This window comes from Drosophila busckii, chromosome X (genome assembly GCF_011750605.1).
Source record: "Drosophila busckii strain San Diego stock center, stock number 13000-0081.31 chromosome X, ASM1175060v1, whole genome shotgun sequence".
Classification (NCBI taxonomy): domain Eukaryota; kingdom Metazoa; phylum Arthropoda; class Insecta; order Diptera; family Drosophilidae; genus Drosophila; species Drosophila busckii.
The window spans coordinates 7,421,138-7,448,629 of record NC_046608.1 but is presented as its reverse complement, the minus strand read 5'-3'; the positions used below and the strand labels follow the sequence as shown (position 1 = coordinate 7,448,629).

The following is a 27,492-nucleotide window of genomic DNA, read 5'->3' as shown; positions in this document are numbered from 1 at the left end:
AAAAACTTATCGAAGGCAGCTTTGATTATTTAATTTCATTAAGCAGAGCGCGTTAACTCTTTTCACACAAGGGCACAACTTGAAGCAAATACTTATAAATATATTCAATTATTTTATAAATGTTTAAAGCGCAACCGAAACAAACAAATGTGCTGCGTTTACTTAAAAAAACAAAATTACAAGCCAAATACTATAGATAACTACTTCAAAATTGAAATGAAAACTAACTAGAAGCTACAAAAAAGAAAAGCAACTTTAGTCAACATAATTGTATTATGTCTAAACCTTGCCATGAGTTGTACATACATTTGTTTATTTAGAAGAGTTTGTTTTTGTTTTGGTTTTGTTGATGGTTTAAAAGCTGAACCACATATAAAATAGAAATTATTTTAGCTTGGTGATTAGATTGAGTTTGTAGAGTACAGAAGAAGAAAAGAAAGCAGTAGAAATTAACATAAGATGTAAGTGTAAATTGTTGGTGTTGATGTGTGACTGTAGATGATTGTAAAATGCTTTGTTTATATATTTTTTTGGTTTAATTTTTTGTATTTTCTTATAAGGCAATATATGTAAATAGTATTAGTTAGTAGTAGGAGTAGTGTGTATAAGTGTGTATATGTATGTAAATATATATAAATTTTCATTTGAATATGTTGCAAGCTCCATAGTTTATAGTAAAGAAGGCAAAAATAAATGGAATAGAAAAATATGATATCGTTGGTGTAAGGCATGCAGAAATATATTTGAGAAGATTTATAAACTTTAGTTTAGGCTTTTGAATACTGCGCCCAGGCTTTAAAGTTGATTTCCCAGCTGTGTGTGTGTCAATCAAATCAAATTTAAGCTGAAAGCTGTAACAGTTTACAACAATTTTGTATTTGAATGTGTTATATGTGAAAAAAAAACCAAATTGATTGTCCAATAGAGCTAACAGTATGTTAAATAAGTGCACAGACACGGGACGTCAGCTTCAATGCTTAGACAAGTTTTCTTTAGATGGGATTTGAGTAGTTAAAGTAAAGAGCTTAAGTTAACTATAGATTAAAATATGTACTGTATATAGTATTTATATAAAAGAAACAAGCTTGCATGCAAGTAAGCTGTGCCAACTCTTTTTTTTTTTTTTTTAATTTTTGATATACTTGACGTATACTTAATTTTTATGCTGTTTAACAAACTTTAAAAAATCTTTGCCTCACTTTGTTTGGTTAGCTTCTGAGTATGTTTTATAATTGTTAAGCAAATGTTTTAGTTTAAGATTAGTTACGATTATCAACATTTTCGATTATCAACAGTTATTTGCCGTCCCAAAAGCGCAGCGCAAAGGCAAAACAATCGAATTGAAATAAGCAAATTCTTGTTTGTCCTTTAGTTTTGCTATATGTATATAATATATTTAATGAAATATAAAGCTTAAGAGCAGCCTATAGCTTAAGAAAATGAAAAAATTCCAACTATAAATTTCATTAAGTTTTGCATTTCTCTGGGTGGTTTTTATTGATTTTTGTTTGGTGTTTTGTTTTCATTCTTTGCAAGCATTTCAATAAAAATGCTTTTCACACATAAAATTCAAATGCCTTATGTATGTTTTATATAATTCGCTTTGCTGTTTGCATCAATATTTTGCATGCGCACAGCTTTTGTTAAATTTTTTTCTCATTTAGTTAAGCGTTTCTAGTTTTTAAATTGGTGTTTCATAATTTGTCGCATATAATTTGTATATCATATAATTATAATTTCACAATTGTGTATTGTAGTTGGAATTTTTATTACATACGCACAACTATGCGTTCAATTTGTTAATGTTATTGTTGTGGGTTTGTTTGCTTTTGGCCGCGGCTTAGAGGCTAAATAAGCTGCCATTAGGCAAATGGCTTATAATACATACGTAGCGTAGCTGTCTCTGTGTATGTGTGTAAATGTCTGTGTGTGTGTGTGTTTCATATTGCAAACTTAAACCAATCTATGTGTTTGTTTGTTTTTGTATTGATGTTTCTGTTTGTTTCCGATCGAAACATTTGAATTGTGCGCAATTTCGTACACTCGTTGGCTCTTGATTATTTATGAAATTGAGCGCAGCTGCTGCATTTGAATATTAATCACCACCTAAACTTAACGCCTGCACTATACGTGGATCAGCTTTACTACCCTCACGAAATTCTTCTAAGGTCAAACGATCATCATGATTCTTATCCATTTGATCAAATATTTTATCCACACGCTTCTGCGGCGTATTCTCATCCTCCGTTTGGGGCTGCTGTCCCTGCTCAGCAAACAAATAAAACAAAATGTTACAGCGCCCGGAACTACAGTTTGAAAGCAATTGATACAATTCGATTAGCACTTACGACCATTTGATATATGGCATCCACAATGTTGTACATCTCCTCGCGTGTTATATAGCCATCATTATCCACATCATAAAGACGAAACGCCCCTATGCGAAAATATACATTTTATATTATAAATTATATTTTATTGCAGCTACTTACAGTGCAGCTTCTCATCAAGATTGCCACGCGATGTTATCGATAGCGCGCGTATGAATTCCTCAAATTCAATTGCCCCATCCTATTAATTAGTTAATTAATTGTGTACATTCATAATTGTCATACTTACATTGTTCTCATCGAATACACGAAAGACCAAGGATGCAAATTTACTGGGATCGCCATCGGGGAAAAATTGTTTGTAAATTTTAATGAATCCCTGTGGGTAAAAATTGCATGTGTGACTCATTTGCAGAAACGTTCATTAACAGTTAGTACGCAAATTGGTTAGCAACGTTGTAATAAAAGTCTATACGTCTATATATATATATATTCAAGCGCAACAATAAAATGTTTGCATATGAATAATAAAATGAGAGCAAATGGCAAAGTTATGTGAGCATATCAAAGGAAAAAGCCACAAATATGGCAAAAATAGGCAAGGCAACAACTACTGTATGCATTTATAAAAATTCTAGTGCAAAGTTCAGGTCTATACACAAAAATAACGTATACGCCACATAGTATTGGGTTGAGTGTAGTCTTTTGGCATATTTTGTAATTTGTTTAGCACAACTACAACAACTACTCAGTTCTGTGTGGTTAGCATCTCAACACGCTTTGTAGCTGAAAAAATAACGTATACGCCACATATGTGTAGCGGCCACAGCAAACAGCCAAAATACAAAGCCACAAAACCAGCAGCACCAACAGCAGCAGCATCAGCCATGATTTTGTTGATGAAACAAGGTCAAACATAAAATCAAAACATTAAATTACAACTACTCATGTTTATATATATAAACATATATACATATATATGTAAGCCAAAAAGCTTTATATCTAGAAATTATCCAAGTTGTTTTTGCGCTTCAGTTTAATGGCGTGGCGAGTGAAAATGAAAAGACACAGACATTGAGTTTTATTTGTGCTGCTTTGGTTTTATGAGCAGCAATGTTTAAGTGTATATGCTATGGTGGTTGCTTAGTTGTGGCTTAGTTAGCATAAAATACTTAAGTTAGTTGGTTAGTTAAACACTTAGCGAGTGAGTTTACTTACTTGTTCAGTCAGCAAACCATTGGGACAGTCTTTGAGAAAACCTTTGTGCCTTTAGATTCATAGTTTAATATTATAAAGTAATTAATCGAGTTTTATATATTTTGGATAGTTCAGTTCACAGTTGAGAGACACAGATTGAGGTTGAAGATAGCAAGAAAGAGAAATAGTTGAAACATAGTTAGAGCAATGGTAAATGTTAAATAACAAAAATAAATTGTCAACTGTCAACAATTTGCAAGTGCATTTTTAATACGAAATAAATGCAAATTTAATTTGTGTGCGTGTGCGTGTGTGTGTGTGACCGCAACGCGACACTAAAAACCAGCACAAGCAAAAAAAAAGAGCGAAAATTAAAAAGCAGCGCTTGGGTGGCTCGATAATTTATTTACAGTCAGCGCGGCAATTGCATTAAATTTTTTGGACAGACGTTATAATTGATTTTCGATTGGGGCAATTGAATAAACTGAATTAATTTACGTATACCAAAGATAATGCCGAATAAACTGTATGAATCGCATGCGTGCGCTTACCATTGTCGTATTTCCTTCTCGGTAACTGCAACGAGATAAAAAAGCAAATTAATTAATAATAATTTAGCTAAGCTAAGCCAGCAAACTGCTTAACTTTTGGTACGCATTGTTTATGGCTTCAGCTATCGATAGTTGCAGTTGTGCAAAAGCAAAGCTCTGCACTCGTTGCTGGAATTTGACGCATTGTTTATGGCTTAAGTCGCCAAGAGCGATATCTCAACAACAATGAAGCGAAGGCGGCGGGGGCGGCGGCGGCGGCCAAACGCAAAGCAATCGAGCTGAGCCGTTGAGTTATGGCAGCTTAACGTGCAGCTGAGCCGAGTTAAGTCGAGCCACTTTGCTGCCCTAAGATTGATGTTGTGCCATTGACAGGCTTAGTCAGATAGTTGCACACACACACCCACACATAATGTCAGTATGTGTGCGTGTGTGTGCATAAAGTGCATATCATTAAATAAATCATTTAATTAATTAACAGGTAAAGGCAGCAGCAGCAGCAGCAGCAGCAGCAGCAGCAGCAGAGTGTGAATTGGAGCGTACAGCGGCGCACACACAACTGCACTTAACTGTTAGCACTAAAGGCTATTTAGCTTACACACACATGCACACACTTATATATGTGCGCTTGGGTGTTGCATACTTGGCAGCGCAATTTAACAAATTGAACTCTGCATATCTTCCTCAACTTGCTTGTTCATATTAATATTCAATTGAATATGCGCTGCTTGGCAGGTAAATTTAATTCGCAGTTAGCCAAGCCAAGCGAACATGCTTTGCGTGCGCTGCTTTTAACTTATGACTGCTGCGACGCCGTCGTCCCTTTGCCGGCACGCAATGCAAGTTAGCCGCAGCCATTGAGCTCAAATTGAAAAGCTCCCCAAGCAGTGCCCGCCTGCCTGGGCATCAAAAATTATAGTATAACTCATTATAAGTCGCACAAGCAGCAGCAACAAAAAAAGAAAAAAAGAAACCCAAGCAGCCCAGCCCCACCCACTCTTTTAACCGCACACCCATTGAACCAATGAACGCCCTTTTAAAAGTCTACGCACGCCAACGCGTTCGGGCCAATGTTAGCTGCGGGGCAAGAACTTTTACTGCGGTTACATGAATAATACATATGCATGGGTATCTTTCAAGCTGTATATGCATACATATGTCTCTGTATGCGTGTCCCTGTGTGTGTGTGTGTGTGTACGCCGCCAGCTGTAAAGCAAATTAGTTCATAGCCAGGCGGCAGCAGCATTGAGTGCGCTACTTAGTTAATTCCACACGCCCATTGAGCAGCGTTTCAATCTGCTTCAAGCTTATCACTCAGCTCTAGCTGCTGCTGCTACCTGTGCCGCAGCTTGACGGCAAATTATTTCGATTTAAGTGTTTATTTGCACAAGACGGCAAAATTCTGTAGCTGCTGCTTTTTTTTTTTTTGTTGCTTTTGCAGAATTTTGTGATGTAATTCCTTAGATATAAAGTTCATTTGCGGGCAATATTTACATAAGTGCTGCAAAATTGTTTGATATCAAAGCAATTAAGCTTATTATTTATTTAATTCAAACTGATTTCATTTCAAATTTTTTTTCACTCTCACACACACACACACACACATTCTGAGGCGTGGCAATGTGGTGGTCACATGTTAATTAATGAAGGCTTGCCGCACAGCATATAAAATTTAAAATGAAAAGTGTTGCCATGCATAAAAACGTTTTTATTTTTCCTTTTCTCGCATACATATATGTGTGCGTGTGTTTAATGTGCGTGTGCTGCTGAAAATTTGTAGCCCTTGCTGGCCTCGTAAGTTACAGCGGCAGCAGCATTCATTAAAATAAAAATCAGACATGGCAACAAATGCGCTATTTAGTAAGTCCTTGATGCAACCACAGAAAAAAACGCACAAAAAAGCAATTAACTGCACACACACACACACACACATAAACGTGCATGTAGCGTAGGAGTGGCACTCTCAAAACTTGCTCAAAGCTATTTGCAAGTTGCGGGAATCGCCAGCGCACTTGAGCTCTGCACTGCCGTGAGTGCTGCTCAACCTGTTGTTGTGCGATATTCGCCAGCAACGCCCACCAATGCTTCAGCAGCTTGCTGACAACTCCCACGCTTAACTGAAAAATTATAAATTACAAAGCAGCAAACTGAAGGACTTTTCTATGTTGGCCATGAGCGTTGCCAGCTGCGCTAATTATCAATCCAAATTGCATTTTCTACGCTTTGAATGTTGTGTGAATTGTAAAATTAGTGCAAACGAAACATAGAAAACACAATTAGCATAAAGTATAATTAAGCTAAAACAAATTAATAGCCAAGTCAATGAACTAAATAGTAAATTGTAAAGATTGAAATTCGCAGCTAAATAAACATTTGCTGCTTTATTTAAGCTATAAAAATATAAAATATAATACAAAATCAAAGCTATAAATTGCGCTTGAGCTGCTTAATGCCAAACTGAAAGTTTGTAAGCACTAACAAATATTTAAAACAACAACTTGCTTATATACGCTACGTATACGTAATTATCAAACTGTTTATCAACTTTTGCGCTTTAGCGGAAGCTGCGACTGTTCAACTGTCAAAGCTCAATGAACTGGGCAATCATTTACTGCTGCTTCCGCTGCTTTGTATTTGCAGCTCGCTACTTTGAGCCATGTTCCATTATGTTTCCAACTGTGCTTGACGGCCCAAGTTGACTCATAATTTCTCGTCAATTGGCAATTTGCTAATTTTGTTGTGCGCGCTTTCAGTTTGTCAAATTGTAAAGCGGCAAAAACTGTCGATTAACATGGCCCCAACCCCCAGCAGTGTCCTGCTGTTTGAGTTATGCTCGTTGTTGTTTTTGATGTTGTGTCTATCAATTTGGCTGCATAAACTTTGCAGTGTACGCACTGGAAGTAGCATGACGAACTGACTGCAGCGTCTTAGTGAATGCGACAAAGCGACAAATCGAGTAACTCACACACACATAAGCAGCGGCAAGTACTGTGTGTGCCATTAGCAAATTATTTACAACATGTGTAGCATATGTTTGCACTGAAACTGGAACTGAGACAGCAACGAATGCAATGTGCACAGTGGCGCAAACTGCATGAAAAGGCATACAAAAGTGCAAATCGTAGCAAATTATGTGCAACTGCCCGCCAAAGTAGGCAACATTATTTGCTGTTTATGCTTTGGCACATAAATTGAACAACATTTTGACACCACTGTGCCTCACTAGCAATTAAAGCGTGCAAAAAACGTACGAACGAGCGAACGACATCATTGGCAGCAAATGTTTGTGGGTTGGCTGGTTGGGCTAGTGTAAACGTTAAAAGGGGCAAAAGTAGAACGAGTGCTATGCACATAGACGCGTGGCTGATGTTCTTATGTGTGTCTGTGTGTGTGTATGTGTGTGTGGGTGTTTGCGTTTTTAGTGCTTTGCTTGCTTGTTGCTGTTACACGTTTGATTTCCACTGCTAAATGCCAAACAAAATGTCACGATGGGACAAGCTGAGTGCCCCACTCATGCTTATACAAAAGCAAACGTGACAATGCAACTACACAGCGCTAGAGAGAGAGAGAGAGAGAGAGAGAGAGTGAGAGACATAGCAATAGAGGCAGAGGCAGAGGCTGTGCTACCAACAAGTGCAATAATAATTTCAACATTGAATTGAATTTTGAGTGCCAGAGCTGACTGCATGCCAATGCGTGCGAAATAAGCTGGCAGACGATTGAGCAACACACACACACACACACACACACACGCACAGACAGACAGTGGTGCTATGCATGCGCTTGTAAGTTTCACTTATTTGGTTAGAGCAAAGAGCATGTGCCAAATGAATGCAGCTCAAATGACATTGCAGCATTGCTAGCTGAGTATTAAAGCATTCACAACTGCTGGGCGCTAAGGACTACTCAGAGTCGTCTGCATTTTAGTTTTCTTATCGATTCGATGTTGTAACAGCCACAGCAACATAGCCACATAGCCAACTGCAACTGTCTGTCTGTCTGTCTGTCTGTAAAGCAAACAGCAAAAATTGACATGACTAGACATGCAGCGGGCGCAACATGGCACATGTGCCATGCAGTACGAAAAGTAATCAAATGTTGTGCAACATTTCGTAGTCGTTATTGACTCAGACGCTAACTGGCTAAAACAATTGCCAAAGCAATATGTGCAATTGCTTAAGCTCTCAACTTTTTCTCAGCGCTGCATTTAATAATATTTAGTATTTTATACGCTGCTGCTGCTGCCGCCAATAACAATTGAGCAGCTAAGTGCATTGCAGCAATCAAAATGGCAACTAAGCACACACTTTGAACTGCAACAATGGCCAGCAAAGTGCAGCAAGCTTTGTTGTATATTTTATTTATAAATTGCAAGCTTTATAACACGAAACTAACAGCGCAAGTCAATTCATTTAACTAACAATAGCAAGCTGCTGGCTGCAGCTGTTTTATATATTTATTAACATATTAACCAATAAATGGAGCTACTCGGCTACGAACAGCTGATCTAGGCCTAATATCATATTTTGGCTTTGCACAGCAGTGAAGAAAGCTCGCGCGCTCTCTTCTTTGCATTCTAATCAGCTCTTCTTTGTGCGTGCTCACTAATTTCTTTTGTCTAGCACTTGCCTTCTGCACAGCTGCACTCTCTTTTTCGTTTGATCTTTGTTTTCTCATTTTCGCACTATCAATTCTAGTAGACTTAATGCCTCTTGCTAAGGGTCATAACAAGTTCGTCGCATAGCAAAGACTACTCGAGTCTTATTGCCCAATTGTCGTATCAAGTTCGTTTAACACAGCCCAGGTCGGGGCTGTTAGTTTAATTCTCACTCACATATCGTTTTAGGTATTTTGTTTATTCGATACAAATACTTAATAAAATAAACGTGTAAATTTAATAAAAACAAAATTCGTGAAAAGCTCAGTGGCTTAATATTAACATTTAAGTTTAATTAAAGCTTATTTATATATTTACAGCTAAAAGTTTATAGCTTAATTTCTTTTAAATTGCCATCAATGCGCATTATTTATTAAAATATTTTTTTATTGCCTGCGTTTGCTTTTTGTATTTGTTTGATTTGTAGTGCTGCACTTAGCAAACAATTACATTGTTGCTTGAGCGCTTGCTGCAGTCATAAAACTAAGCCAAGTCACAACTGTGCACAACAATGCGTATGCGTGATAAACACTAAGTGCAGCAGCAGCTATGGCTTGCACTCTGATCAATGGCTGGCCAATACTTTGTGTTAGCCTTTTTGACTAGCTAAGTGTGGCTCTTATTTCATCAGCAGCAGCTTCATTGTTGTTGTTGTTTTATTGTATCTGGAACTTGTGCACGTTTGCGCTGCCAAAATAGCTTTCAAGTGTTTTTAATGCTATCGCACCATAATTCATATGGAGTTCAAGGCTAAGAATGATTTGTGGCCACTCAGGCCAAGCAGCCTGAGGCGTGGCAGTGGTGTGTGGTGGGGGGGGGGCTTGCTATACTTACAATATGTATCTGTTGTTAGACGATCAATGGTGTCCTGCTTCAATTTGGAGTTCTTCTTGCCCATTATGTAGTCTCGCTTGCTGCCGTCTTTATGTGTATGTATATGTGTGCGTGTGTGTGTGTGTGTGTGTGTGTGTGTGTGTGCCGCAGCTGCGTGTGTCTGTGGCAACGTTAACAGGTAATTGAAGGCGCGTGTCTTATCCCGTTTTGCCTGCGCTTCGATCTGAAACAAGAAACAAGCGACACAGATTAAAGATACACATCAGTTATAGCACTGGCATTGTCAAGGCGCCATGTCATCCATCATGCAACAGCCCCATGCACCTGCCATGGTCAACAACAGCAGCCGCCGCAGCAGCAGCAACAAAATTGAAACCAAAAAAAAAAAACAAAAAACAAAAAAAAAAATGTAGGCGCTTCGAGCGTCAAGCTTGCTGATGAATAGCAAAAGGTACTTTGATATTTAAGCATGTCAGCGACGTTTTTTCACATGCATACATTTTGTATGTGTGTGTGTGTGTGTGCCACCCTCTAGCTCAAGTCGCAGTTCTCTGCAGCGCTGCAAAAAACCGAAATAAAACTGAGCACAATGTAAAGCTGCTGCCCACAAAAAAAAAAAAAAAAAAGAGCTAGCGCTGCTGCCTACAGTCAGTTTGTCACACTGTCAGTCACTCAGTTAGTCAGTTCGTCAGCTTTTGTATTGTTGCCAAGCAACATTTATTTAGCTGCCTGCTCACAAATTCTCTTCATGACTGCAATAAAGAAAATGAAAAGCAGCGAACAAACCCCAAGCGCAACTTCGCTACCAAACTTCAAGTTGCAATCATAAACAATTTCTTTTTTTAATTTTTGAAAATGCTAGCTTAAGTCGTTACAAATAATTAAACAATAAATACAAACTGTGCGGCATAACAAAATTAAGTATACGACGCGTCGCATTTTATCAAATCGCTTAACGTTTTATTTGATTGGCTAAACTTGAGTTGCATATTTTTGAATCTTGTAGTTCAAACGCTTGGCGCTTTTGTTTATAACTATTGCCATGTAATTGATTAAAAAGGCATAAAACGATTTTACACTAAGCAAGAGTCTGAAAGTTGCGTTGCGACTTTAAAAGTAAACTTGCGCTTATTTTCTTTACCTTTGTGGCTGCCATGCCACGCTCTTTTGTTGCATGCAACGCGCTGCCTGCAGAGACTGCGGATGTTGGCAAGTTTTGCCATCGAGTTGCGTAATTAAAATTTTAATAATTTCTTGAGGGCACAAACTTTTTTAATTTCTTTGTCACAAATTGGGCGTAAGGCGTTTGCCAATTTACCAATTGCAGCAGTTATGCTTAAGTGCGCTATACTAACTACTAAGCATATATACTAAGCATGATTTCGATTTAGATAGCATAAAGTTTTCTAAGCCGTTCATAATTAGTCGAGAGTGCAGCAGCAGCAGCAGCAGCAGCTGCTGCTCGTAAACTTCATAATAAATTAGCTGTGACTTGCATAACGCAATCATAAAACTTGCCACGCCCACTAGGCGTGCCACTAGGCAGCTAGTCGAATTCCTGTTGGAATTTTTTTATTTCATTGCACACTGCATAGGACCTGCGCCATTTTACGAGAGTTGCGAACAAATTTGATGACCGTGTCCGTTGCGGCAACGCGTAGGCGGTAACTTTTGATGAAATCTACACACAGACAGGCACAGTTAAAGTCACAGACACGGACAGTGCACACACACACACACATATACACATAGACAAGTCAATGTGTGCACATAGCGTGAACAGCGGGCATAGCGTTGACAACTATTCTCACAGGATGTGCGCCAAAGTTAACATTCACCTGAGAGGGTCGCGAGGCCACTGTCTGTCTATGTGTGTGTGTGTGTCACAGCAAAATAAAACTTGAATTGTTTGCGAGAATTTATATAAGAAAATTCTTTGTATGCAATTGAGCGACAATTTGTTGACCACTTTGTTGTTACTGCTAGTTTAGGTTTCAAATGCGCAGCAGTTGAGCAAAAAAAAAATAAACAAATGGCATTTTGTATTCAATTTCAATTGTTGACAAGGCTGCGATCAATTTGTATGTTAGTTAGCTCAATTGATAAACAAAATCTAATCAGTTTGTTAGTATTACAGTAGAACATTAATTAGTAACTAATAAAAGCTGCTTATAGTTTGTTTATTTATTTATATACTTAATGTCAACCTATGGAACAGTCGACGATAAAAGAAAATGATTAACAAGAAAGTATGTATAAAATTAAATTTTAAAAATTATATGAAAATTATGTTTTTGTTTTTAGATTTGATAAACTTATAGATTGGGAGTGTTAAACAGATGCAACATACGTTGCAAGGATTGCGGAAACCCCAATCAGGTCTGGGTTAGTTAAAATAAATTTTTTTGTTAGCGTTAATTATTAATAGTTAAAAAAGTTAAAATAAATCTTTTAGTCAGTGTGAACTATTAATAGTTAAAAGAGTTAAAATAAATCTTTTACTAATACATTTTGTGTATTATTAGCTTTGATTATTTGTAGAATTTATTTATGAACTGTAAGCGAATTGCAACAAATAATTGATAAACATTATGAAGCCACAAATATTAGCAAATGAAATTTATTTATGTCTATATATTTAAAGATAGTTTAAATTACGACAGCTTTGCTCTATTAAACTTAATGAAATATTAAATTATGCGATTTGTACGTTGAACAAAAAGTATTTAAGATTTTTAACTTTATTTTTTTCACTTAGCGGCTTAACGCCAAACTTACGAAAAACGCATTAGAAGCTTTTGAATATTTCGTTAGCGTTAGTAAGTCGAGTCTGCATTAATTTGTTATATAATATTTCTTATGCAAAATATTCACAGCACTCGCTCAATTACATTTGCAGCTACGTTGTTCCTATTTCATTTCTTTGCGCATAAGTTGTGCAATGTATTTTGGTATTTCATCTTTAACTATTTTCAAGCCAAGTCAGTTGCAGTTGGCTTATGGCGCTGGCAGCTTTGATAGAAATGGAGAAAAGAAACGAAACGATGCGAAGCAGGCAAAATGGCCAACGCTCGTTTAAGCTTGCTGGGATGCAATTTAACGAGCTATGTGTCCAGCCAGGCAGCAGTCCTGTCTGCGTATTTTTGCTATTGCCGCACACCCCCCAGCCCGCCTTATCATACAACGGAAGTTATTTTTTGCCAAAGGCTCAAGTCGTCGCTCATGTCTGTGTCTGTCAGTGTCGGAAATTGAAAGCAAGGCAAGACAGCATTGAGAACATGGCTTTAAAGCCAGGCCAGCCAGCCAGGCAGTCAGGCAGTCAGCCGGCGGCAGGTGGCTTAGCTAATGCGCTAACCCAAGCAGCCCACACAGCCGCTGGCTCAATATATTTGACGGCATGTGTTGTGCGTAACGCGATTTCCGGTTTTAGTTGTAAATGCATTTGAACTTTTGCTGCCCGTGGTGCGTTAAAATTACATAAAATGTCTGCTGGCTCTGCTGGCGTTGCCACCTAATTGAATAATTGCCAAACGACTTGTAAACAAGTTGAAAGACAGACTGACACACACAGTGAACTTTAGCCAAGAACTTCTAATGCCAATTTGTTTTGGCCAGGGCAACTGCTGGCAAAACACAAACAGTGCACAACACTCTCAACTCTCTGCTAATTGGTTTACTTTACACACACACAGGCACACACACACACACACACTCAAGCAGACAATCTTAAAACTAGCAAAGCTGGAACTATGCCCAGGATATCAGCGCAGGCAAAAGAATGTTTGTCGCCTATTGTCGGCGCAACTGTGGCAACTAATTAAAGCTTCAAATGGCAGACAAGCCGTAATTAGTGGTTGATTAGCGTAAAAAGTAAAGTTGAGATATGCGTGTAGGATAAGCGCATTGCAAACGTAATTAGCAAGTAGCAACTAGGCTAAGACCAAACTAGGCCAACAAGAATTGTCGTGAAAGCTGACAGCATAAAGCTATGGCAACAGCTATATAGTTAGTTACAATAGCTTAACATTTTTTATGCAGCTTATTTAATATTTAATAAACAAAACAATAATTGCCAGACTTTGTTTTTAGTTAGATTTGCAATCAAAGTTAAATGCTATTGCTATTGTTTATGTAACAATTAGTGCAATAATTTGATAAGCATTTAAAGCTAGTTTAGCATTAGTTATGTAATTGCATTCAATGTTTTTATTTATTCATGCAGCTAAGCAATTTAACAAATGCAAATGCAAACAATAAATTTAAGATAAGCTAAAGCAAAGACTAGCGTCATTTAAAATATTAATACAAATGTACTTAATTTATTAAGCCCAGCGCATAAATTTTGTTAAGAAATAAATATTGCAAATATAAAAACGTCTTGGCAATTTCCACATCAATCTATCCGTTTATCTATAACATATATTTCACTAATATGCCATTAATTATAAATATGCTGTGTACGCCTTGATATTTTATTTATTTTCTAAACATATTGGTCGCTTTGACCTCATTTGTTATTTAAAGTATTGATAATTATATTTTGGCCTGGATTGCAGCAACTTTTATTCAAATGCTAAACAAAAATATTTGCTCTGCACTTCGCGCTCAACAGATTTGCAGCCAAAGGCAAAACTCAGCTAGCTGCTACTAAAGTAAGTAAGTAACTAGCTAGAAGCTTTAAGTATGCATGTCTGTGTATCTAAGGCGCAGTTGTAAGTGCTGATTGCGCTGCAATTTTCTTGTTGCTTTCGCTTGCGCTTCGTTCGCTGCGCTGCTCATTCAACTTTCTTTTTTTTTCTTTTTGGTGATTGCACTTTTCAGTGATTTTTTGTGTGTGTGTGTTGCAAATTGCAATTTAGCTAAAGCTGGCCGCCCACACTGATTGCTGCAGCCTTTGATTGATTTAAGCCGTGGCTCTGACCCAATTTGTTAGCTAAATGTTAAGTATATTAGCGTTAGCAACTTTAACAAAAGTTCAAAGCCAAATACCAAAGGCGCAGAGCCTAGATGAACCCAAAAAGACAAAAACACACACACCCTAAGAGCCCAAGTGGCCAAAGTTCAAAAGTTTTTCGCCACACATGTGTCTCTCTGTGTGTGTGTGTGTGTGTGTGTCCTGCTATTAACTTGTGCTGTAAATTATGCAAATTTGGCAGGAAAAACAAAAAGCACAACAACTAAACACAATAGACACAAAATATTTGTAATAAAGTAAGTCGCTGGTAACGACTACTGCGGATGCTTGTCTGTACCTTAAAACACACAACCCAACCCAACCCAACCCAATCCAACCACCCACCCACTAACACAAAAAGTGACTCGCTTGTTCGCTTGCTGGTCACATGTGAGAAGCAAAAGAATTTACATAACCTCTTTCCTTTTGATTTGATTATTTTCTATGAAATTTCGTAAGCCACGCGAATGTGCTTGCTAGCTGACATATGCATGTATGTGTGTGTCAGTGTGTCAGTGTGTGTGTGTGTGTGTACAGACGAACATAACTGGCCAAGCAAGCAGCATCTTTTGCTATTCGCTTGTGCATCTCTTTTTTTTTTTGCTCTAAAACAAAAATTGAATATTTCAACTCACAGCTAAAAGCGCACGTACGTGCGTGTGTGTGTTTGTGTGTATGTGTGTTATGCTTTTATAACACAGTTGGACACTCTATTAGGTTTGCCTGGCTGGCGTTTATAACTTCAGGCACGCTGACCCCTTTGCCATGCTCACTCTCGCATGCTGACTGCTGCAAAACACCCGCTCTCTCCCACTCAAACTGAACTCAACTCAACTGAGGCTCTGAGCCTCTGAACTCTTAGGCATGTCACCCAGTCGTTATATTTTTCGGCAAATGTTATTTTGTTTGTCTCTGCGTTCGTTTGTCGTACCTCTCTATTTGACTAAGTAAGTCGTTAAGTTGTCAGACTCGTTTTTCACACACCCACACACACACACACACATACGTTTTTAGGCTGACTGAATGACTGACTGACTGACTGTTTGTCCATGTCGCAGTGTCTGTTTTCATTTGTGTGGCTTTATCAATAAAAGCAGCCGCATATAATTTGTTTTTTCGCCTCAACCACTTGACTGCTTAAACAGCCAACCCCACCACCCACCCACACACACACACACACACACACACAGACTTGACTAATTATATGTTACAATAATTATTGTTATATCTACCTTTGCTTCAGTTTGCTGTTTGACTCGTTGCCGGCGTTTGCACACAAACAAAAAAACAAAACAATTGATGGGCCGCACACAGAGTTTTGTGTGTGTGTGTTTGGAAAGCTTAAGCAACACGCTTGGCTTGCATGCTGCTTGGACTTTGGACTCTGGCTTGCACTCTTTTGGGCCAATCTCGCAGACGCTTGTGTACCGTACGTGGCACGGTCTGAAAATCAACTGAAAAGCTTCGGTGCGCAATCAACAGTAGGTCGAATGTCCTTGTTGATACCAGCAGCAAACTGAAACGGCAAGCTCAACACTCGCGTACGCACGCTGAAGTTGAAGAGACGCCGAAGCTCCTGGAGCGAGCTTTCAAGCGAGGATGATGCTCGGTGCTCGTTGCCGAAAAATTCAAATTCAAAAAAGAACAAGCCCAAATGTAAAATATAATAAAATGACAAAGCAAGGCTCAAGGCGCAAAGCAGCAGCAGCAACTAGCAGCAACTAGCAGCGAGTTCACTGCAATTTTCAAAAATTATTTAAATCTAATTGAATTGAATTCAAAAATTGTTAATTAACTTTTAAGCTGCACTGTTTGTGCACAAATATATTACTCGGAATTTGTTGGCTAAGCAGACTAAGACTGTTGCTTAAGCTGAATATGAATGGGAATTTATTGTTTTTGTTGTGCTGTTTGTTGTCACAACAAATTAAGAATAATTTATTTTGCACGCAGTCCATTTTAATTATGTTATGCAATTTGCTATTTTTTTCATTAAACATTTAAATCTTATACCTGGCTAACAAAACAAAGCAAATGCCGAGCAAAAGATAAAGAGCAAGAGCGAAAAGAAATGAATAAACCCGCAAGCCCAAGCGGCGTATGCATAATATTATCGCATTAATATACGCACAGCCTGTGCTCTAACCAATCTCTGTGTGTGTGTGTGTGTGTGTGCCTTTGTCTGGGGCATGCGGATGCTAAGAAAAAGGCACACAGGACTTAGAACACAAGTAATTGACATTAAGAGCGTTAACTCCCACACGAAAAAGGAAAACCGTAGCCGAAGCCGAAGCGAATCGAAAAGCTTTTTGCTCGCTCTCTCGCTGCTCAACTCACCACAAGCTTTGCTTTCAAATTGCAAAGCTTTAAGCTCACAGGCGTTTAACCACATTTTTGGCGCCTGCCCGCAGCAAAAATAAACCGAAAAATAAAAAAAAAATAGCAAAACAACAAACAAAAACAAGCGCAACAACAACAGCAACAAGAACACAAATCTCATCTAATCTAATCGCCTCAAATCAGCAATGCCAACGCCTGCCGCCTCCCGCCTGCCTCTGAGCCCCAGGCCCTTTTTTTGGACCACATAGCTTTGCCATTTGATGGTTATTATGCTCAACCAGGCGCACAGCCAGCAACAACAACAACAACAACAACGGTAGCCAAGTAAACATTTAAGCAATTGCAGCTGGCGAAATATTTATCATACGCAGCGTGGGAAAACTGATTTGCAAAACTTATGGCTAAGGCCAACACACAGCGTTTAATATAGAGCCAGCCACAAGGCCTGCAGCAAATATTAATAATTAATTTAATAATAGTTTAATGAACAAAATTACCGCCATTTACTTGTGTTTATAATTTATTTGTGACTTGAAATGCAGCGCCGCCCACTGCTCAATATTAGGCATAGCGTATGGAGCGTCAAGAACTTTCTTTTGTTTATTATTTTAAATGCCAACAAGAGTTGCGTATTATTTACTTTCAACTGCATATTTTGGTTAAATAAGCTGCAGACCTTCAATTAAAATGTAAAACAATATCAGACTCTCAGTTTCTGAGAATTTATTATTTGCTGTGTGTGCGGCTTGTTGCTGTGGCAATTAAAAAATAGCAAAGCTGCCAAGCAATGCAAGAAATAAATTTGCACGCACACTAACGAAAGGAATGCAAGCAATAGCTATAAATAATAATTAAAGAAAATAACTAAGAATAACAAGACATTTTTGTATACGAGTTAAGTAAATTAAATTGTAGTTCTAGTTAGTTAGTTGGGCTTATATAAAAATTGTATTATTATATATATAAATTTAATATAACTAAAAACTTTTAGTTTGCAGTATTTTGTAGTTGTACTAGTTTAAGCAAGTTATTGTTTCTTATTTTAATGCATAAATTTATTGTTATTAAACTTATTATTATTAAACTTATTGATTTATTTATTCTGCTGCTTATAACAAACATTAGCTTAACTTTTGTTAGTCCTTTGGTAGCTGCAAGCAAAATTTCTACATTTTTTTTTTTAAATTTATTAGCGCTTTTTGCTTATATTTTTGCAAAGTCAACATACTTATGCGCTGTAGTGTATTTTTGACTGCATTTTTAATGCGCACGTTTTAGCTATTAATAGTTTTTAATTAATTATCGCACAGTGCGCTGGGCCGCCTGCCTGTGAGTTCAATAATTCAATACTTGAAAACCACAACGTGGATCAATCATGGCTCAACCTAATCAATGAGACATTTAGCTGAGCCAAGTTCATGCCACATATAAAGCCAGTCAAGGGCTTAAAAACGAATGCACGTGGCACTCACACACACGTACAGGTGCAGTCACTTTTTAGATTATGTGTGTGTGTTTGTGTTTGTGTGTCGCTGTTGGCCTATGGCTTTTGGTTTCTGTTTTCTGTGCCTTGTGCTCTGTGTTCAGTGCACTGAGCCTTGTTTGCCCTGTACTCGAGTAGAGAAGCGTCCGTTGCCGTTGCCGTTGCCGTTGCCGTTGCCTGGTCGCCTGGGCGTCATATCGTTTAGCTGCCTCAAAGCCATTGTTAATTAGTGCACCGACCTTGTCGTAATTAGTGCGCACATTGCACACACTGCGCACTCTATACTCTCCACATGGACCAGCAGCAGCAACCAGACGCTGAGCCACGCCCCAGCCTCAAACCAAACGCTAAAATGGGGGGCAACGAATCGGGCAAGCCGACAAAAAACGCCGCCGGGCGGCGACAAGAACCGTAGCCCACAGCTCAGTTAAGCTCAGCGTAGGTGAAGGGATGTGGGGGGTAAAATCGCTTGGGCAAATAAGTTTTGCATTAAGCGACGAAAGCAAGCGACGTGGGCGAACTTAGCCTTAGCCCAATGCAATTTGTGTATTCGGTTTGCGATACTTTGGACTCAAGACCAACATTTCAATTGCAATTTTACGCATCAAGCAGCTTCGAGCTTCGAGAGCGGCAGCCACAAGCTGCAGACAATGGGCTTGCATATTTGCTAAACCAAAACTGTTGCGATTGCAGCATCAGTGGCAACAATGCTTCGACTTGGGCTTGGGACATTGTTTCTACGAAATTTTAAGCTGAATGCATTTCGTCCTGCAGCAACTGCAAGCACAGACTCTGGCTAACCAATAAGCAGTTATCAGTAACGAGTATGAGTATCAACAGAGTTTGAATTTTTGCAGAGTTCAATTCCATTTGCATGCACACATTGCTTTTCCCAGAATCGAACATAATCGGCCTAACTAAGCAGCAGCCTTTGATATGCTAGATTGGCTTTGTTTGTAGCTTGTAGCAATGCTCAGCCCACAGCAATTTATTTGCACAACAATAAAGAGTTAATTTGCTTTCGAGCCATGAAGCGCACGTAAGCCAACCACAATTAATTCATATGGCTTTGCTTTTGCCAGAACTTTCTTTGATTTATGATTAGGCTGCGGCTTAAGCTTAAGCTTATGCTATAAATGAAACTATATACATATATAAAGAAATTATGCAAACAACGCTTAACTAATTGCTTTGCCATTCCAAATTTGTTCAAGTCTATTTTATTTAATATTTTACTTAAGCATTATATAAAAATTGGACCAATAAATAATCATGATACCCTTTTTATGATCAATTTGTTGTTCTTGTTAAAAAATTCGATTTATATTGGATCAATTTAAGCCAATTCAAGGCTTAGCAATTTTGTATTGTTTTGTTTTACGCTAATATTAATATAAGCTTTTAAATATAACAAATATCAATATTAATAACAATTAAAATTAAGTTATTGTTTAAAGCAGAACATTTCATTCAAGTGCAGACTTGCACGTAGGCGCCGTAGGCTGTGATAAACAGCTGTTCATAGATCCGTTATAATTTGGTTAAGCTAGTCATGGAAATTTCCACCTGCAGTCAAAACAAAAACCAAACGTGGTGCGCAGACATCGTAGACATCGTACGATAGACAGCGAGCGCTCTCGCTCTCTCAGCAACGCGCTCGCTCTCTAAGCAACGCTCTCGTTCGTTCGTTCTTTCGTTCAAGCGCCGACCGATCGAGCGCCTACGAACGAGCGAGGCGAGCAGCGTTCGCTCTCGTTCGCTTATAGCAGCAGCGCTGCTCTCGCTCGCTGATGTGCAAGCAAAGCAAAGCTTCTGTGTATGTGTGGGAGGCTGGCTTTGATTTCTTCTAAGCTAAGCGTTCAAGCGGGTGAGGTGAAGTGTAGTGAAGATTTCGCGCCAACGTTCATGCTTGCACTAAATGAAATGTTCTTATTTGAAGAACAACTTAATTGTTGATTTGTTAACACAATTTAATAAACTATGTCTGAGCTTTACTCTTACTGTATCAAAACGATTCAGCGAGTTTTATGGCTTTAAGTAATTAAACATAAACATAGCTTTGCCATGTTCCAGCAAGTTTTTAATTATTATTTTCAGTAGTAATTAAATCTAGAGATTTTATAATTCCAGCAAAAGCAAGCATTATTATAGAACAATTAAATAAAATATTTGTGCGCACTGCTGTTGCTTTAAATTGATGCTTACAAATCATTTGTAAAATAAATATATAATAAATTCATTTAAAAAATTCCATAAACTCATGCGCTTATGAGTGTAATTAACAATTTAGTCAAGCTTAGCCATTTGATTTTCATTTTGCACATACTCGTTATGAAATCAAAGCAAGAATCTCTCAACTTAAAAGTAAATTGCAAATTATACAGAAATGCAACAAGAATTCTAATTACAAATTCTCTGTATAGAAAGCATTTGGGCTGCAGCTGCTTAATCCAATGCTGGCCCGGCATCAATTTTTGGCCAACAAGCAGCTTTAAATGTACTTAGAGACTTGCTCTGTTTTCAATTTACAATTGCTACGCTATGCTATCTATCTCCTGTCTCTGTCTAGCACTGAATGGAATGCCATCAATTAATCCAGCTGCGCATTAACTGCCGGCACAGCTGGCAGTCTCCAATGCTTTCTGCATTGAAGTCCACATTAAATAACAATTAAATGTTGCCAAAAGCAGTCGAAACATGTGGCAAATGCTTGCCACACCCACAACAACCCAACAACGCCCAACGCCCAACGCCCACAAAGCTACTTAGAGCCATTGCCGCCGCGTATGCTGTTGGGGCTTATAAAATTAACTGCACGTTAAAAATAACGCGTCAAAAATAATTAGGCGCATAATTATTTAATTTGATGTGTGCACGTTAAGAATTTGGCACCGACTAAAGCGTAGGGGCGTGGAAAGCAGCCCCCAAACCCCAACCCCAACCCACCCCACTTCACTTTCACTACAAGCAAAGCGAAATATGGAAATTAATGAATGAGCAAGCGGGGCTATCAAGTGGCTGCAAATGCTGAAAACACAGCGCATATGTATGTATGTATGTATGTGTGTCTGTCTAACTGACTGCTTGTGTATGTGTGTGTGTGTGCTTGAAGTGGGCGTGGTCGTTGCTCGTGGTCGGTCTGTGACGTGGCTGTGAAGTTGGTGCTTCACTCAACTGGCCAGCGGCGACAGCTCAACAGACACTTGGCAAATGACGGCGCCAGCAGCAGCAGCAGTAGCAGCAGCCACCATCAACACCACCACCACCACCACCACTGCGTATACGTAATATGCATGCAAACAGCTTTAACTGAGCTTTGCAACGCAACGCAACAATAAAATTATTCATATACAAAATGATTGCATGTGTTGAGCTTAGCAAATAACAATAAATAAATTTAATGCTCTTGAAGCACCAGATGCAAGAAGCTGAAGCCGAAGCTCTCTGGCTTCTATTTGTGTCAGTCGGTGGCATTAAATGCTCATAAAAATATGTTTATGTCTACAAGTTAATTCCTGTTGAATCATATTTAGTAATTGTAATCGCTGCTAATGAGATTATTTTTATTTTAAACATGAATAATGATTATTAACTGGCTTGCTTAATAGCTTAATGCTATGTTCTCTATTAGAAAAGTGAGAAATGTGCAATTTTTGAGAAATTATTAAGTCTTGCTTATAAACTTTTATTATATTTAATATATGAATTAACAAATTCAAATTATTGTTAAATTGTTAATCAAATAATGCGCATTCTTGCTGCTTCTATTTAAATAATTATGTAATAAAATAATAAAAAAAATTTTTTGAAATAATTTGGCCGCTTACTTTTGGTTTTAAATTAAAAAAATATATACGCTAATAATTTTAATATATAAATCAACTAATACTAAACGAACATTTATATTTATTTATTGTTGATTGCATTTTGTTTGGCTTATATTATAAATTAAATTAGATTTGTAAACTCTAAATCGTTGCTCTAGTTTTGAAATTCAAAACTAAAGTTTGCTTTTGAATTTTGATTTAACTACAGCTGTAATTTCCTATTTACGTTAACAGCAATAATATATATATATATAACAATAATAACAATATATATATATATATATGCCCAGCTAGCTGTTTAGTTGTGAACCTCAGCGCTTGGCCACAGTTAAATTTAATCGAGCTCGCTACTTATTCAAAAGTGCGACGTGTTGCGTAAATGATGCAAGCAACAGCATCTATATTAAGTGCTAGTATCTGTGTGAGTGCTTGTTTGCATGCATATGTGTGCGTGTGTGTGTGTGTGTGCTTAAAGCAAGAATCAGTGAACAGCAGGCAAAGCTCTGGCCGCCCAAGTGCCAGCCCAAGCAACTGATGCTGCATCCTAGAGAGCTGCAGTTGCTGCTGCTGCTTTCTAAGGTGTCCCGCCCCGCTGCCACACCCCGTTGCCTAGTTGCCTGCCCTATGCTATAAGTGTGTGCTGTCGCTGCCGTCTCGACGTCTCAAACAATTTGCTGTAGCGCTTGCTTGTGCCAAGTAAACAGCATTCGAGTGTAGTGTAAACAATTATTGACCTCGTTCATTTTTCTCTCTGCCTTGGCACACGCTCATTTGCTGGCAACTTGGTCTAGGCACAATTAAAATGAAAATAACAACAATGTGCTTGCTGTTGTCTCGCTGCTGTTGCTATTGTTGTTGTTGTTTAGTTGGCTCTTGTCAGCACAACATTTAGTTTAAAATCAATTAGCAAGCTCAAGCTCAAGCGTTTAAGCAAACAAAAACAGAAAGACAAGCGAGAGGCCAAACGAAATGAGCAATAATAAGAAGCGAGACAAAGCAAAAAGTTTAGAAAAGCCAAAATCATGATAGCGTTAAGTCAAGAAAAAAAAAATATATATACATATAAACTAAAGCGAAGTCTCAACGCTGAGCTGAGCTGTTTGTTTGCCGCCGCCGACACTCATATGCTCATATCCTGCTATCGATGCTGGCAATCAAGGATAACGCGCATTATCCACACACACACACACATACGGCTGTGTGTGTGTGTTTGTTTGTTTGTTGCGTCGCAGCGACGCCAACATTGCGCTGTTTTAGCATTTTTATGTGCCACAAGCGCGCGCCCATGCCACGCCCTGAGCTGAGGAGCTGAGAACTGAGAGCTGAGCGACATTATGTAGTTGGCTTTATCGCAAACGATTTGCCAAACACAATATGACGACGAGCTCAAGCTCAAGTCCAAGTCCAAGTCCAATATATGAGCAAACTTCAGCTTTCGTACAGGCGACAAATTTGTCAAAAGCAAACTCAAAGTTAGCAGCGCACTGCGCGCTAAATAGAAATAGATTGTTGGCATAAATTCAATTTCTGTTATTTTTTTTTATTTTTGTCATCTTAACTTTTGTTTATTTTGTGCTTCTAGCTGCTGCCTGACTTTTGGGCCTATCGTTTAAATGAGCAACAACAAGCCATAACTAGCAACAACTACAGCCATACATAAATGCCCATGTATTATTACTAGTACCGCTAGTTACCAGGCCAGTGCACAAGTGAGTGGGACTGGGCTAAGCGTTGGCTTCAGCCTGCTGCCAATGAGCCCAAGCAGCAGCAGCAGCAGCAGTCAGAGGTTAGAGGACGTCCATAAGCACACAAAACAGTGAGTAGAAAAAGTATTTTTCAAGTTGAATTTATTACAGCAAGAAACACAATAGCAAATTTTATTACGTATACTTAATAATGAGTGTGGCTTGGCATAACTCGAGCAATGCATTACATTTGTAATAAAAATATTGTATATTCAATAAAAAAGTAAAAAAAAATTTAAAATATTCCACTTATATAATATTTAATTTACGTATACTTAATAATTTGTTAGACTTTGGCTTGACTTTGAATAAAACTTGCAAATTTGCAGCAATAAGCTAAGATTTGACTTCATTAGCTTTGAATATATAATAATAATATAATAATAATTTGCGTTTGTTGCTGCTACAATTTTTTGTATATTTATTACGTATACTTAATAATTAGTTTGACTTAGCTTTTATTTATATTTTTTTATGCGCTGCTTCAATACTATTTTAACTCACTGTGCACACATGTGTGTGTGCGTGTGTGTGTTTGCTTGAACATACATGAGTGGCCTATGTCGATGGTGGAAATTGATTTCATAGCTGCTTGACTTGCTGAACCAGGCAAATCTCCTCTGCCCTCTCCCCACTGCTTATAGCCATGTCTGCCTGCTAGACAATTTCTAGCGGCAGCAGCACGTGCGTAACAAAATTTATGCGTAATTTTTCACATTATTTTGCTGTGCGACAGTTCGCTGTAGTCCAAGTGACTCAACGATTGGTCAGCTGTACTAAAAGCTTAAGTAAGTTGCTTTAAAGCAAAACGCAAAGCTGCTTTGAGCTATTAATTAATGTTATTAAATTATTAAATAACAAATAAAAAAAAGCTTGTGTAAATTTTGTATTAATTTTTTATAGTTAGCTATATTAAATATTTGCCAAGTAGAGTAAGCAATATAAAAAATATATATACAATTTAATGTTGTAATTAAAAATTGTCTAACTTTTTTTATGCATAAAACTTGACTTTGTTTAATAGTTAAGCTTACACACATTATTGCTTTTTAGATTTTAACTTGAAGACTTTGCAAAATATTTTTCAATTGATGCAGCATTTTTTTTTAGAATTCTCTTGTAATGTTTTAATATATTTATTCAATTAACTGTAGCAAGCTAAGCATTGCTTGAATTGCTGTCATTTTGAAACTAATTCGTTGATACTCGACAATCGAAATTCGTGCTCAATGCTTTTGGGACATAAATTCAATTCAAAATTGAACGTACTTAGTATATATGGCCATATCTCAGTCGCATTTGAGTCGCCTGCAGTTGCGCGCCGCCCACTTGGTGCGCGACTTCTATGAGGCACTGTTGCTGCTGGCCCTGGGCCTGCTGCTGCAATGGAACGAGCTGCATCCAATGCTGCTGCTGAATGCTCGCGAACAGCAGCTGGCGCACGCTCTGCCCGAGCCGCAGCCATTCAATTGGTCGTTTGTGTGCTTCAGCAGCGGCCTGATGCTGCGACTGCTGCAATATCGACCGCACTGGCTGCGACGCAGCGCGGGGCTGCGGCGCAAGCTGCTGCTGCTGCTGGAGCTAGCCACGGTGCTCTATGTGCTCGACTATGTGCAGCTGCTGATGTGGCAGCCCTGCCTGGACATCTTCGATCAGGCGTTGCACGCTCTGGCGCACGCCAAATGGCACTGGCTGCAGCTCACATTTCAGCTCTGTGCCAATTGCCACACTTGGCTAATTAATGACGCATTCTATACGCTGCGCTTCGTGGGCTCGCTGACGTTTCTGCTGCTCGCCTTGGATAAGACAGGTGAGTGCACAATTGAACGCCAAAGCGATTTTGCTTGCTATTTGTTTTTTTTTTTTTATAGCGCCCAAGTGGCGTTTGGCTTTGGACTATTTGCTGCTGGGCCAGTTGCCCGATCATTTTGGCAAGCAGCGACTGCGACGCCGGCGACGTTTGCTTAAGCTGCTGGCCAACAAGCCGCACTGAACTGCAGCTCTGACATATTATTATAAATTGATATATTGATTAAAATCGTACAAGGCAATTGTTTGTCTAATTTAAGTAAACGCAATATTATTCACACTTCGCTTGTTGCGCAAATGTAAACCGCAACATTTGTAATTAATTTTGATAGCACTGACAAACTTTCGCGCGCTCTCTCTCACTCACACGCATGCAAACAGCAGCCCAAGCCAAAATTTAGTGCTAAACCAGCAGCAATTATAATAATAAATTTAAAATATTGCAAAAAGTTGCTGTCTCAACAGTTGAAACCACAATTTGCATATTACTAAAGCTTATTAACTTACCTGTCTGTCTGTGTGTGTGTGTGTGTGTGTGTTTGTTTGTGTGTGTGCGTACAAAACTGTGCGTTTGACAAGCTTTGCGGTTCAATTGTTTTGGTTCAACTTTGTGTTGCAACTGTCACTGCTGCTGCTGCTGCTGCTGCTGCTGCTGCTCTACAATTTAAATATGAAAACAATAATTGTGGCTTAAACTAAAACTATGCGCTGACTGCACAGTGATAAACACATTAGCGCGCACTTTTAATTAGCGTACATGGCAACAAACACAAAGTGTAACAACCAAAAAAAAAAAATTTATATATATATATATATATGCTATATAGTAATTTAAAGTATGCACAACGCACGCGAACCGAAAATAAATTTTAAACAATGCAAAGCGCAAAACAAAAACAAATTTCTAACTAGCCCTACATGCAACTTGTACGAAAGGCAAACGGCAAACGAGTGGCGGCCAAAAGCGTCAAGACTGCGCCCCAGCAGCAGCAGCAGCAGCAGCGCGGCGTACGCTAGCTGCGCAGCAACGTCAACAACAGCGGCTGGCGGAACTAAATATATATATATATATATATAGTAAGTACTGAACGTTTGAATTAAGCATTCTTTATTTATTTTTTTTTTTTTGATTATTGAGTTGAGCGCATTTACTTTTTGCATTTATGCAAATGCCGTCAAACAATTATTGTTGATGACTAATTTGTCAATACGCTACACACACACACACACACACACACACATATTTATTTGCTGCCCATGTACGCCTAACTAAAAACAATAACAAAAAACAAATTGCCCATTTGCAAAGCATTTAAAATATGCCAATGTGTGTGCTTCTGTATATAAAAAAAAAAAAAAACAGAACGCAACTTGGGCACTTTCAACACTTGAAGAACAACAACAAAATACCAAAGTATTTGAACTAGCATTCATTATTCAATGGGCTGGCATTATAATCAACTTGTTTGCTATAAGATACTTACATGCAGTTTCTGTTTGTTGCAATTTTAAGAGCCAGACCCTTCAGTTAGTTTAGTTCGTAGAAATTTTGTTTCGCCTGCTATTGTTGAGAATTTTGTGCTTGGACTACGCATTGCCTAATTGCATTTCCAAGTAGGCTTAACTACAAATTGTGCTGTAGCAAAGCTATGCGTAGCATATCGAAAAGACTAAATGCTATAGCTAGAGCTAGAGCTGAAGCTATGACTAAGAAATGTATAAAGAGTTGAATTTGAGGCTGCAGCTATCGAGGCTGTATATTAAATGT

General features: G+C 38.2%; 2 protein-coding genes across 5 annotated transcripts; one reads left to right on the top strand and one right to left on the bottom strand.

Moving 5' to 3' along the window:
• Window positions 1-1,589: 1,589 nt before the first annotated feature.
• Window positions 1,590-26,664, bottom strand: LOC108606908 (frequenin-1). 4 transcript variants are annotated; one of them, XM_017997448.2, is made up of 8 exons: window positions 26,643-26,664; window positions 9,567-9,789; window positions 4,079-4,103; window positions 3,549-3,597; window positions 2,620-2,709; window positions 2,493-2,571; window positions 2,349-2,437; window positions 1,590-2,263 (listed from the first exon to the last, which is right to left on the bottom strand). In XM_017997448.2, exons 2-8 carry the CDS (start codon window positions 9,628-9,630, stop codon window positions 2,096-2,098), a joined length of 564 nt encoding a protein of 187 aa, XP_017852937.1. In that variant the 5' UTR covers window positions 9,631-9,789; window positions 26,643-26,664; the 3' UTR covers window positions 1,590-2,095. The 4 variants fall into 4 exon arrangements, with proteins under 4 accessions (XP_017852937.1, XP_017852934.1, XP_017852935.1 ...); XM_017997445.2 differs by lacking the exon at window positions 26,643-26,664 and adding an exon at window positions 26,232-26,427; XM_017997446.2 differs by lacking the exon at window positions 26,643-26,664 and adding an exon at window positions 15,753-15,894.
• LOC108606907 lies at window positions 25,093-25,979 on the top strand. Its single transcript, XM_017997443.2, has 2 exons — window positions 25,093-25,725; window positions 25,787-25,979. The coding sequence occupies exons 1-2, from the start codon at window positions 25,194-25,196 to the stop codon at window positions 25,906-25,908; spliced, it is 654 nt and encodes a 217-aa protein (XP_017852932.1). The 5' UTR covers window positions 25,093-25,193; the 3' UTR covers window positions 25,909-25,979.
• Window positions 26,665-27,492: the final 828 nt, after the last annotated feature.

Excerpts from the sequence above, each read along its gene's own strand:
- LOC108606907 (XM_017997443.2), top strand. The coding sequence starts at position 25,194 with ATGGCCATATCTCAGTCGCATTTGAGTCGCCTGCAGTTGCGCGCCGCC. Across the intron at positions 25,726-25,786 it reads GCTCGCCTTGGATAAGACAG|CGCCCAAGTGGCGTTTGGCT; the intron begins GTGAGTGCACAA and ends TTTTTTTTATAG.
- LOC108606908 (XM_017997448.2), bottom strand. The coding sequence starts at position 9,630 with ATGGGCAAGAAGAACTCCAAATTGAAGCAGGACACCATTGATCGTCTA. Across the intron at positions 2,710-3,548 it reads ATGGTTTGCTGACTGAACAA|GGATTCATTAAAATTTACAA; the intron begins GTAAGTAAACTC and ends TTTTACCCACAG. Across the intron at positions 2,572-2,619 it reads GTGTATTCGATGAGAACAAT|GATGGGGCAATTGAATTTGA; the intron begins GTAAGTATGACA and ends ACTAATTAATAG.